At 38.6% G+C, this 13,518-nt stretch overlaps 1 protein-coding gene across 3 annotated transcripts in view; it reads right to left on the reverse strand.

Moving 5' to 3' along the window:
• The window catches only part of LOC308064672 (cytochrome b5 reductase 4-like), a 45,221-nt gene that overhangs the window by 22,749 nt on the left and 8,954 nt on the right, over window positions 1-13,518 (reverse strand). For 2 of the 3 annotated variants that reach the window (XM_080389481.1, XM_080389483.1), the window contains exons 5-10: window positions 11,302-11,343; window positions 5,952-6,006; window positions 4,364-4,421; window positions 4,168-4,261; window positions 3,578-3,610; window positions 2,770-2,892 (exon numbers count right to left, since the gene is read on the reverse strand). In XM_080389481.1, the coding sequence (XP_080245607.1) occupies window positions 2,770-2,892; window positions 3,578-3,610; window positions 4,168-4,261; window positions 4,364-4,421; window positions 5,952-6,006; window positions 11,302-11,343 (405 nt within the window). The remainder of the gene's footprint in view (window positions 1-2,769; window positions 2,893-3,577; window positions 3,611-4,167; window positions 4,262-4,363; window positions 4,422-5,951; window positions 6,007-11,301; window positions 11,344-13,518) is intronic. The other variant, XM_080389482.1, reaches the window with a different exon arrangement.

A 13,518-nucleotide genomic window follows, 5' to 3' on the forward strand; every position in this document is an offset into this window, starting at 1 on the left:
CAGGTATAAATAATTATTCCTCCAGGAAACTAAGCACTCAATCCTTTTTAAGAGCAGAAGCAATATTGAATATTCTTCTGAATCTACTGATCCATCCTAAGATACGGTGTAGAACCCTGAAATTACAGTGATTTTTTTTTAAATATCCCCCTCAATTTAAAAGAAATTCCATGATTTTGTTCTTGTTCTTTCTTCCAAATTAACTAACAGATACACTGGGCAAAACGTTAGACTAAACTCAGCAGCAATTTGAGAGTCCACAGACAATTTATCTGGCAGTATGACTTTCCCAGCTTAAGGGGAAAAAACTAAGGGCTTACATTAATTATTTCTTCATAACAAAGCTACCATAGGCTTCCAGTATCATATCTGCATTATATCGTTGTCTCTGAAGAAAGAGTTTCATCACTTTTTTGTAAAATTCAAAATTGGCTGTTGTAAAAATAAAAATTAAACAAAAGTATAGAGGCTTGGAGGAGTGTGGTGGCACGCTAGGAGAGCTCCTACTGTGGGCACAAGTAAATAGGCAAACCACATGCATACAACCTTGATAATACTACTACTATCCCACCGTGCAAAGTAAACTAAAGCTTAATTTGCATTATGGAGAGCCTCTCTATCTGCAACATACTTCATAATATGCATTTCTGCAGTTTATCAAAGAACAACCTAATATTCTCTTCAAAGACCTATTTAACTTCATATATAAAGTGCCTCAATTCATTTATGAGGTCAGAATTACTTAGCAGGCTGGAAGTCTTGATTATTTTATTTCTGGAATAAAGTGATACTGCTTCAGAAAAATTAGTTTTCCATACAAAACCAACTGCACGCCCAAAGACAAGGAAATTACCCAGAGTTGTGAATTACTGTTTCTGTGTTTACACTGTGCAAGGTACCAGTTTCTTCACCCGTAACATTATTTTGCTCCTACAGAACTGGAAGCAAAATTGACAACTCTGCAATTTAGAGTAAGGGAGCACAATCCCAAGCAGAAAACAGGGTGGCTACCTAAGACTAAACTGAGGCAACAGAAGCCTCCAGCACGTAGATTTTATGGCCGAGCTCAAAGCACAGGGCTGGAATAAAGGAAAGACATCTAGCCTGAACATTCTTCCTCTATAAACCTTCTGGCATGTTCAATTTTAAATTAAAATTAAAAATAAAAATTAAAAAACCTGCAGAATAGAAGTTTCTGGAGTAGAGATTTAAAAGCCATAGATATCAATATATTTGCTAGATTCATCATCTTTGTAACCAGGGAACTGAAGAAACTTGCGCTCAGCAAGTCCTTTAACTTAAGTTTTCTGGAGATTCAATCTAAACTGATCTGAACTCAGTCAGTGATAAGTAATAAACTTGTCCAAGACCTGTAACACTTCTCTGCGTAAAAGACAAATACTATGAAGAAAAACTTCTTAGAAAAAAACCGCAGAATAATCATCTAGGAAGCACTGATGAATGCTCAACTCTAACACTCAATCTGGATTTTTGCCAAGCGCATCTGTCATCCTTGCCTTCCACATTTGCAAAGGACCTACAAAGCAAGTATATTCTGCACTTTATTCTTTCAGGTTATTTTCTCATTTTGTTCTCTGTAATCATGAAAAGTGATAAGGAGGGAGGAAATGAGCAATAGTCTGTGGACAACATATCAGTCGAGCCGTATCCCATTCAATATAGAGGATTATATTGAAAAATATCTAGTATTACAGTGGATGACTCAACAGTTTCTGAAACTCTCATAAGGAGAACTACATTCTACATTAGCTAAAGGCAGCTAAAGAGACATGCTTTTATGCTGTCGGTCTTCCTTTTTGTGCCACAGTAATGTCTCAACTTTTAAAGGCCCAAGTGGCATAACTGAGAGCCAATAAGAGGTATACAACATAGTGATCAACATTTAATTAGCTCTTAAAAGTGTACAGCTTTGCTTTCACGCATAAGGCAGACTAACATCAAACAGTCAATTTTTGAGCATTACCAAAGGGCCAAGAGGGCTTTCGAGAAACTGGACAGCTGCAATAACATCAAGAACGTGCTTATATTATATAATGTAATTGTGCAGAAATTTTTGGTTTTTAACGTCTAAATAAAAACCACACTGATCAGGGTAAAGTTAGGTGCTGCATCGAGTTCATACTATTCTGTTACCACAAAATGAACACCTCTATAGAATCTACTGCTTTTTGTGGACACATCGACTTGCTTAGAGCTGGCTTCGATACCTACACATGGCTTGAAGACACTTCTTTAATCACAGTTCAGGTTACAAGGATGCAGTGGGCTGGAACAACATTACAGTGTTGAAAGATGTTACTGCATCTATAGTAACAGTTGAAAGTGGAGGGGTTTGTTTCTTCACTACAGGTACCCCTATAATGACTGACACAATCCATGCACTATTTCCTCAGGGTCTACTGAGTTTTTCATATGGACAGAAACCATGTTAAGCACACAGGTAGCCATGAGACGGAACAACACTCCAGCAGTCTTCACCTTCTCCTATTAGGTAGTTCCAGTCTTTCTGCAAGCCTGGAAGACCTCCAGTTCCATTGCTGGACAAAACAAACCGAAGCAAAGCAAAACCACACCTCTAAGCTGAACCCTCTCAAGGAGAATTCCCGAGCAGCTTTCAACAAGACCAGAAAACATTCCTGAAACAAATGAAGGTATAACTACGGAAGAAGAAAATCCTGGAAGAAAACACATATGACTAAGAAGCTCAAAAAGTTTCAAAACAGATGGCATGGCCACGAAACTGCTTACCTCTGTCCGAGTGCTTGACAAAAGTATTATGACTCTCCAAGGGCCGTCCCAGTGTTTTCCAGTTAATCTTATCCTTTTTTTTTAAGGTAATCTCTACTTTCCCAACTTTCTCAGAAATATTTACTAAAAGGGAAAAGGTTTCACACTGTTACTTTTAGTTAAATTTCGTTTAAAACCCCCATATTTTACTACTCCATTATAATGAATTTTTAGAATTAGTCATTTCTCAAAACACATGGAATTAATCTATTTTAATTAAAATACCAAATTAAATGTACTTCTAGCTATCTCTTTGTAATGTTTTACATCACATTTAAAAGAACAAGCACTAACTCACTATGCATAATAGTATCTTACTTACTAAATACATTGTGAAACACTTCACAGCCCACCACCTGGTCAAAAAAAAAGTGCTCATGAATTCAGAGTCCTCATTTACTGGAAACTGGTAACCACTGCTATTTACTACTTCCTTTCTTTTCAAGGACATTTGAATGAGTAATTAAATCCAAGAAAATCCCACTCTAAGCAAAGAACAGTTTACAAATATGTAACAGAACTAACTTCTAATTATTTTAACATTTAGTCATGCTCAGAGGAATTACAGAACCATCAATTTATTACTTTCACAGGCCCAAATGCCACAATTAAAAAATAATTATTATTCAGTGTTATGGTTTGATTTGACTGCATCAAAACCTGGTGGTAAGCAAAACCGTAAAGTATCTGATGAGTGAGAAAAATAAATTGAAGTTCCGCATTCTGATATTAGAAGGGATGCAGAAGTGCTGCAAAAGGAAGAATTTACCAGCCATGTCTTCTTGAACTGCATGATCCAAGTCTGAAATGAAGAGAAACAAACTCCATGTTAAGCAAAAACAAAATTACGCTCTCATTGTCATATACATACAGTAAAGCTAGGAATACCGAGTGAACCAATGAGCTTAGAACCCCACACATCTTTTACCTGGCCCTGAAATTTCACTCGTGACTTCTGCAGGCCTAACACAGCATTAAGAAAGGCATTATCTTCCCCATTACTTTTAACAAGGACTCATGTAAAGCTACCAATCTTCAACTATTCCACTTGCCCTTTTTGAATAAGGGCATTTTAGTAACCATCAAAAACATACTTGAAAAATTTTACACAAGTTTTACATCAATTTCTTACTACACTTATTCCACATGTAAAAAATTAAGTACATACTAAACAAATGACAATTTGAGTTGATAAACAATGTAACTCCTTTACATCAAGGTACATTAAAGTAATCATCTCTAATGAAAGAGTAATAAAATATTAATTGCTATATGTAAAATGCATATGGTCTGATGAGAGGGTTTCAATAAAGTAGAACTAAAATTCAGTACTTTCAACTGCAAAATTACAGTACCTACCAACTTCTACAAGATATGAGTGTTCATCCACGATGATCTCTCCCCTTAATCGTTTTTCTTGACAGTCAACTATCACCAACTCTGCATTCATATTCTCTCATAGGCAAGGAAAAAAAATAATTAATTAACTTCACCCAGAATACAAGCTGGATTACAACTGGATCTTGTAATTCTTCCTTTCATAAAATACGCTTACCTTCTGCTTAGTATATATGACAATGGTGATCAAACTATCTGTTTGAAACCAGTCATAACTGTAAAACAAAAAAATACAGTAAAGAAAAAAATATATATACTTTCTTTTGGCATACCAAAATATATGTAACCAGCAGTTTTGAAACAGAGCTTACTTCATGAATTTACAAGCCAAATACATTATTACTATTTTTCAAAGAAAGAAGTCCAGACCAAATAAATTTGAAAATACTATTAAAATAGAACCAGTCTAATTATGCATTCTGATAGCCAGCACATTGTAGCTAAAATTATATGGCATTGGTTTTCCTTAAAAAGCATGTGTATCCTCTTTGCAGGACATGAACCTTCCTAACAAGATGATTAAAATCTCAACTCCAGACAAAAGTAGTGGTTTCCAAGAGTTATAAATTATATGAACAAACCACAAAATTACAGCTCCCTTTCACCTCCCCAAATCAAGATTTTATATTCCTGTGTTCCCAAGCTGCCAACACCTCGCAATAAATACAGGGTAAGGTAAGAAACAGAAAGCCTTCAAATGCTAATTGTCTGTATGACCTTACACTTCCAAGAAGCAACTTGCCCACCCTATCCCAGAAAAGCTATTCCTTTCTCTACCTGTTTTCACAATCTCGTGCCTGGCTCTCCACCATAGACACCTTAGTCCTCACTTCCAGCTGGGTTGCAAAACCAGCCAGTGAAAGCTAATTCTGTCCGCACAACACCTAACACCTCACATCTACGCTACTGCTGTCTTTTGCCTTCCCAATGTCCTAACCACTTCTGTCCACTTTTTGGACTCCTGGACCAGAAAAAGCAGGCAGAGGGAAAGATGCTCTGCACACCATCCAGTCACAACATACACCAGAACATGAAAGACACACAGGAAGAAAGGCAGCACGATTTGGGGAGCACTCCAGAAGATAAGCCACGTTCCAGTTGCTCATAGGCCACAATATTTCATATGACTGCGTGTAACTGGCCCAAAGATTACACATTCACAGGAGATTTTAATGCCAAGTGCGAAACCAAACCGTAGCAACTCAAGGCACCATGGAGTAAAATGATACCTCAGTGACAACAGCAGGCATATCACAGTGGGGGTTTAGGACCTGCTTTACTTTGCATATTGTAGAAACCTGAATATAGCTGTGACATCTTAATCTATTCCAGCTTGAAGTACTCTTCCAAGGCATGCCAACTCAGCTGTTTACGGACAAAGTAACTGAAGTCAAAAAAGTAATCAGCTTGGTTGCAATCACTTTGCAGGACTTTCTCAGGAAGCAAGGCTGAGGAGCCTGCAAATATAAGCCATATGTTTATATACAAGGCAAGGCAGTGCAAGTGTTAGAAACCAACAGAGCAAGCCAGAAACCTTGCATCATCATCTGCCTGTACAGACAATATGACATTTGGCAAGTTGTTTAAACCTGAACCTCAACTGTTCTATTTATAAGAGGATGGTACATACTCATTTGGCTGAAGCATCAAGAACAAACCCATGGAAGAAGTTGCCTGCATTTACTACGAACTGCAGAGAACTATTAAATAGTATGTTCAACAGAGACTGAAAGACAAAGGTTTACCTTGGAGTTAAATCTTTAGCAGAAGCACCCAGTACTTTCCTCTCAGGAAGCATGCCTACGAAGAGCAGAGAGTCATTAAAATATTTGCTGTGATGCTTGCTTAATAAAAAACGTAATCAGAGATGTTTTAGTGGTTTTAAATTGAATGTTCTAAACAGTCCCTCCACAATATTTATTTCCACAGGCAGCCAGAAGTATCCATGTACTTTTTTCATTTGTTTTTACTCAGCACTTTCTCTTGGAGGGCAAGCTCCTAGAACATGAAGTTCTGCTTCAGAAATAAAGAGTTCCATACGCCACAGAACCTGTGTGTGCTGCCCTTCTGGTACATGTAGCTTGGTCTGATTTTCACCTGTTATTAGCTTGTGTTTTCATATTTTTTGATAGCGAAGCACAGAAAAAAGGGTATCTGAATTAATGTCCTTTAACAGAACTATTTGTTTATACATCCAGATGAACAAATTAAACCGGGGACATGTGGTGTAACCTAATTCACAAGTAAAATTTCACATCAGTCAGGTGAAGATACCAGTCTTAATCTCTCTACTTTGCTAGGAATTTTCATAGAATTCAGCTAGTCACTTTAATTATTAAACAACATTGAACAGTCTGAAAAAGCCTTTGCTGGAAGGTAATACTTGGTCAGTCTTTGAAAGTGTCAACCGTATTAATCTCTGACCTAATACAGACTGAACATACTTGGCAAAAACTTGAGCAGAGATGACAGATAAAAGCAATGGCAATCCTTCATCCATTTTAACACCGAAGTTACACAGAATCACCATGGAGGAAGCTGAACAGACTGAAATATAGTAGCACTTGTAACAGCACATGAACAGCTGGATTTTTCCTGGACCGTGGTTAGGCAGAGGTCTAAGACAGCAGTTGGTGACTGCTGCTTTCAAGCTCATTCAAAGGCAAACCTTGCAAACTTGAAATGGCTTTGCATGAAATAATTAACATACACATTCTCAGTTACCTAGATGACTACCTTCTAAATGCCAGTAAGTTTTGTAGCTTGACTACAACGTCAAACACTGTAATTGAGAGGGCCCACAGTGTAGAAAGCAGATAAAAAACAAGACAGCACGGCTCTGGTCTAATCCAATCTGTCAAAACTATTTGATCATCCAGATGGGGGAATTAACCCAAAGCAATTAAAACTCGTTGGAATTACTTATTCTTTGATCCTTAATTACCCTTAAGTACATACCATCTGCAGCTGCCAAGGAAGCTAAATGGCAGAGCCTTCAGGTCATAGCAAAAGAAAACCAACTGCCTAACAATAAAAGCCTTCTCAAAGGCTAAGCCTTTCTTGAGGACACATATCATATGCTTAGGTTGGCCTCCGTGGATAAGAGGAATTCATGGTCATACATGTTTGCTTTTGCAGGTCAACAAATACATGAACAGCCACAATAAAATAGAATGTTCTGGCAAACCAAGTTATTTATGAATTATTCTGAAATACTGTAAGATGCTATGTGAAAACAAGAAGCCACACTGCAATAAGATGACAATGATTCAGGTGATCAATGAACCAATTAAAGTGCTCTACCTGTCACGGTGTTCACAAACAAAAAAAAGCTGATGGTGATGACAAAGGCTGATGGCAGACATGAAATTAAGGAGTTTAAGGTGACCAGGAAGAACAGCAGAATTACAACTCTGAATCTCATGAGAGCAAACTTCAGCTTGGTCTGGGAACTGCTCTACTGAATCCCATGGAATAACAAAGCTAGTGATAGAATTTCTCATGTTATCCTTGTACGCACATCGGAGAAACCTGGATTTGACAGGTGGATTATAATCTGGATAGAAAATTAATAGAACTGCTAGTCACAAAATGCATGATCAGCAGTACGATGTCCAACTGGTGGCTAGTTACAGCTGGTACTCCCTAGGGAACAGGGAATTCCGATACCATTTGACACTGTCATTAGCAGCCTGAAGGGCACACACTGTCTCACTGTCAGGAAGTATATGAGCAGTAACAAATCATGGGAAGCAGTTGAAACCCAAAAGGTTATGGCTACCATTCAAAGAGACCCAGAGAGACTGAAGAAATGGGCTGACAAAAGCTCCACAAAGCTCAAAAGCAAATGCAAAATTCTGCACTTGAGGAAAAAAAAAATAATCTGATACAACAAAACAAGTGGGAGGCCTGACTGGATAGAAAGGAGCTTTGCAGAAGACCTTCCAAGGGCTTAGTAGACAAGCCTAACTTGGGTAGATACTTCATCTTTGTGGTGATGAAGGCCAACTTTATCCTGGGCAAGAGCACAGTAATGAGTTCAAGGGAAGCAAGTCTTCATCTCTGTTCAGCATTTGCGAGACCACATCTGGAGTACTCTGTCTGGTTTTGGCTCTCCAGTGCTGGACAGACGTTGATACACCAGATCGAGTCCAGGGAAAGACCACCAAAATGGCCAGCAGCTGGACCACAGGGTATATGAAAAAGGAAGCTGAGGGAACTGTGTGTGTTCAGCCTGCAGAAAAAAAGGCTAAGGGGGAAAATCCAAGTGCACTCTTCCAACTACGTACAGAGAAGGGTGTGGGAGAGAAGGAAATATAGAGAAGACTGTCCTTCTCTGAGATACTCTGGCTAAGACAAGTAACAGCAAAAATTCTGCTTATGTATATGGTGGGGAAGAAAAAACAAAACACCATACCTCTTTGCTTCCCGGGGGGGGGGGGGGGGGGGGGGTTTGCTCATGGGCACTCTGATCTAGTATTGAACTTTACCCTGCTTTGAGCAGGAGACTGGGCTGAACAAGCTCCAGATGTTCCTTCCATTCTAAACTATTTTAGGATGCTCTGAAGGCTTTCTGTACCTATTGTTTTCTTTGTTCTTAGAAGGCCCAGAACGAGCATGACCCGTATGTAAAGTCCAAATATTGCTAAGAAAAATAGGAACACCTATATTACTTATGCTAAAGAATTCCAGCTGGTTCAACCTCAAAATTCAGTTTTCTGTACTTGAAACTCTAGCTCAAACTCCCCTCTGATCATCCTTTTCCAGACTGTAAGATTTTTCAAGGTCTGACGTGCATATGCTCGAACACCAGCTTGTTTTCAGATGGTGGAACTCCCCAAGTAATTTTTCTTTTTGTTAATACTACTATTACAAAAATCATCATCATAGTAGTTTGGACAAAAGAAAAATTAACTTTAGCTCAAAAGTGCAAAGCCGAAAAAGGAATTTTTAAAATACATCTTTGATACACATCTATTCTCAAACAAATATGAAGTTTTTAGGCATGCTTTGGTAATGGCAGCGTTTTGAAATGTTTATGTCTTTAGTTTGAAACTCAAGTATGAACAGATGTTGAAGAGCACATTAGGCTACACCCACACTGCTATCACTAGCAATATATTCTGAAAACTTCAGCTTTAACTGCCACTAACATTACCTACAACCGATGCGCACAAAAATCAAGGATACATTTAAGTTGATGATCTGAGCACGCTCCAAATATAATTATTATTTATTCATTTTAGATTGGTAAGACAAACACATCTTCACTAGTGCCAACAACTTCCAAAGAAGCCTATGGCATGGGCTCTGGTTTTCTTGCCCGCTTTCAGTGGTGCTTACTTCTAGAGTAATTATTCTGACTTAAATTTACAAGAGCTAAGCACAGAGACACAACAACTGAATATGAAACACCTCATGGAAGGTAACCTCAGGAAATGATCTCTCCAATTTTGGAGAAAGTCTTGCCAAATAGGTAAAGTAAATACAACAAGCAAGCATCAGTATTTGGCAATTTCACTGGAAACTACCATCAGAATCATACCCTATGTCTCCTGACATATCTGGACAAGAAATGCTGTTGGTAAGAGCGGGGAGAAAGCAAGATGGAAGAGAAACGGAACATCACTTATTTCTGTTTACCTGGATTCACTGTGAATATGAAAGATGCATAGGAAAGCTCTGCGACAGCTAAACAAGCACAAAACCTAAAGAACTGGTGAACCAAAATAACCAAGAGAAGAACATTGAAATAGATGGTAAAATCAGTTACTTGAATACAAAATATTTATCATGTATTAATGTGTACCAGCTGCTACCGATATCATTCCAATAGAGTAAAGCAGAGTTTATTTTCCAATCCCCCCAGTCCTTCAAAGCCAGATTAACAGGTTGCAGCAACTTGATCGTTGCTGAAGAGAAAAAAGTAGTCAGGCAGCAGACCCTTTCAAAGTTTAGCTTAACATCTTACAAGGCTATAGAGTAAAACAGGAACAAATAAAATCAGTCTTGCTTACTTTTTATATGATGTATGTTCAACTTTTTGTGTAGCCCAATACTTGTGGCACACTAAAAGGTAAACTGCCTTTTAGAAGTCAAATACAACATTCACAGAACACAATGAGAGTGCAAGCAAGAGGTATGAGAAAAAAGAAAACAAATGGGAACTCAAATTCGCCAGAGAAAGCATGATCAATTTATCTCCCCCTCACTGTGCCTGGACTTGCTGGGACATCACCCTGAGAATTCTCTGGCTTCACCTTAAGACATACCTAGGTTTCTACTCTTCCTGCCACCCCAAAATTTGACTGCTCTAGACTCCTTTTCCAAAGTTTCAGCCCAGACCTTTCCATGACCAATTTGCACCTGTTCCCTTTCATGCCAACAGGTCAGCCTTCGAATTCAGATTGTATTATTTCCCTCCACAGATGTTCATCATATTTGCTCCACCAACACTCTGCCATCACATGCCAGTTGATGGGACTTCATAAGCCATATTCTTTCAGGAAACCTCTTATACTAATAAGACTAATCAGTCTCTAATATCTCCCTAAAATCATCAAAATCAAATGCACAGTTCTTGATCACTAGCAATGAAATCTACCTCCAGTACTCACGGAAGGGTTCAGTGAAGGCTTGAATGCTTCCCCATCTCTACAAGGACTACCTCCCAGTACACTCACGGTACTTTTTTAGTAAAGCTTTTAGTAGCGACTTACTAATTCTAAGTGTTCCCCAAAATTTTGTCTTGTCTCTGCTACTCCAGTTCCGTGGCAACCTAGCTTTTCTGATACAGAGAAGGATCAAAAAGACTGGCAATTTTGTAGTGACAGATTTCATAGCACACAGTATTTTGTGACCTATCTTGTCTGACTTGAGCAGAAATCTTGTTCATCTCATGCCCGCTTTATCTATACTGCAGTCTTATAACACTTTTAAACACTGAATTCACAAAGCCTGATTAGGATTTTGCCTTCTGTAATTTCCACAGATCACTAGAGCCTGAACATCAGATGTCTGTATAAAAATATTAATTTGATAATATTCAAATAAGTATAAGATTCACTGCCCACCTCACTCCAGGTAAATACTTACCATTAAGCTGTTTCTTCTCTTCAGACAGAGTAGAGGAAAACTCTACAAGCATTAAGAAAAAGCAACAAGCATGACAGTAAGAAGTTACAGCAAAGTACTTGCATGCATCATACTAAATAAATAAGCCAAAGTAAGGATCTCCAAATAAAACTTCCATAACACTAATAGATTGACCAGGATGCTTCAGGTATCAAGAGGTCACAAATAAATGCAGCACTGATTACCACTCCAAAAGATTAGGTATCATTAAAGAAACGCTACGTTAAAAATGCCAAAAGTTGCACCGCACTAAAGGATAGGAAATGTAAGAACTCTGGCACTTCAAACATCACAGATTATCTTGTGCAATTACAAACTTCATGGCTAAGAAGCTCACTAGATCTGTCAGACTTCCAATGACACTTGCCTCATGGCAACATATAGCAGGCACTGAATCTGACCAACACAATCCTTGGAAGTCTAAACCCACTCCTTGGCAGAAACCCAGGAAAAAGAAAATCTTTCTATAAGCTCCTTCTGTCAAATGATTTTATTTTGACAAGTTATTGTCTTGAGTTTTTCCTTAAATCTACAGTAAGCTGCAAGTATTCCACACAAACAAATACTACCAGGAAAAAAACAAAGATAAAGACCAAGCAGGTGAATTACCTAGCGTGGATTCATATGTAACATGCTCAACTCGAGGGGAAAGGCACTGCACCTCTCAGCCACAAATACTTCTGCTCATAGCAAATCTGAGGGAAAACCAGTCCTCTGGATGCACCCAGGCCCCTTTCTGACTTCTCTACATTGCACATCTCAGAATGTCTCAATATGAAGGCCCATTTTATACTCTCTTTTATGAGAGCCAGGTTTGGGGAAGTGAGAGAGACCAGTTTGTTCTTCCTGCTCCCTTTTATGAAAACCAAAACGTGAATGTTTTTCCCCTGTTCTAAATCCCTCCTAGTGCTATACATCACAGCAGCCAGTGTTAGAGGGGAAAAATGCCGTTGTGAGAGAACTGAAGAAAGGCTACCGGAACAAAGCACCAAGCAGACAGTATTGCCACCAATTCACACCACTTCAAGCTTTCTGCCAGGATAGGCAAGTCATTCACAAAAATTTGTTTCTTATTACAGGCAATTTTTTGTGTTCAAAAGGCTACTCTCATTTCACTACACTTTAGCTCACACGCTGAAATTGGCATTGCAATTTTAAGGACAGCTTGAGGCATTTTCAAGACACAGCCCTACCTCTCTTCCTCAGATGACACCATAGCTCTCAGTCTAATCTCACTGAATTAACAGTTGTACAGCATGTGTTCTGACTCCTAAGTTATGTTACCACTGAGGTAACACAGGACATATACTAACACGTGTCTATGAGAAACATTACCAGTATTAAAAGATGGTAGATGGCAAACTAGTGCCTGTACTAGTGTTCACAGCTGTGTACCCCGACAGGAAGGCAAGCAGTTTAATGCTGTACAGGTTTGTTGAGGGAGATACGGAAACCATCTCTTACATGCCTGGGTACTGCTGCAGTTACAGCACTGGCCTTCTCAGCAAGTACAAACACTACACATTTTTCAACACACAGCTCCACTGTAACACCACTGAAGGGACACTTCAGAATTTCCCATTAGTGAACACCATGCCATCAAGCAGCATTTCCAAAAGACAAGATGACAAAACATTAACTATCACCAGTGTTTTCAAAAGACTCTTCTTTCTAAAAAAAAAAACACACACCCTAGAGCATGCAAGTACAAGCTTCAGATTCCTTAAACAGTTCAGTAAGCAAATAATTGTACCAGAACACAGGAAACAAAAGCTAAGATAAACAACCACAAATCTTCCAGCAATGCCCCAACAAACCTACATCTGCCTTACCTGCCCTGACTGAGCCTGTAGCATCAAGGACTGATGCTTGCCCTACTGCCAAACACTCACCCTCTGCCACAAAGAGAAACCCATGTATTCCATAATTTGAAGTCCTGTCTTTCCTCTATACTTATGGGCCCATTTAATCCTGTATTTAAAACCATGCACCTTAACTTAGTATTTTCTTCTTCTATTTTTCAAATGCAAACTTTGCTTAATATGGTCTTCTGGAACGATGGAAGACTAGAATTATGGCTGGCTGACAGTGAAGTCAATCACATTTTTGGATAATTCAGAAAAGGAGGATACATAAACCTATCAAGAATCAAAGTAAACTAACAACTCTACAGTGAAG

This window comes from Falco punctatus (genome assembly GCF_963210335.1).
Source record: "Falco punctatus genome assembly, chromosome: 5".
Lineage (NCBI taxonomy): Eukaryota > Metazoa > Chordata > Aves > Falconiformes > Falconidae > Falco > Falco punctatus.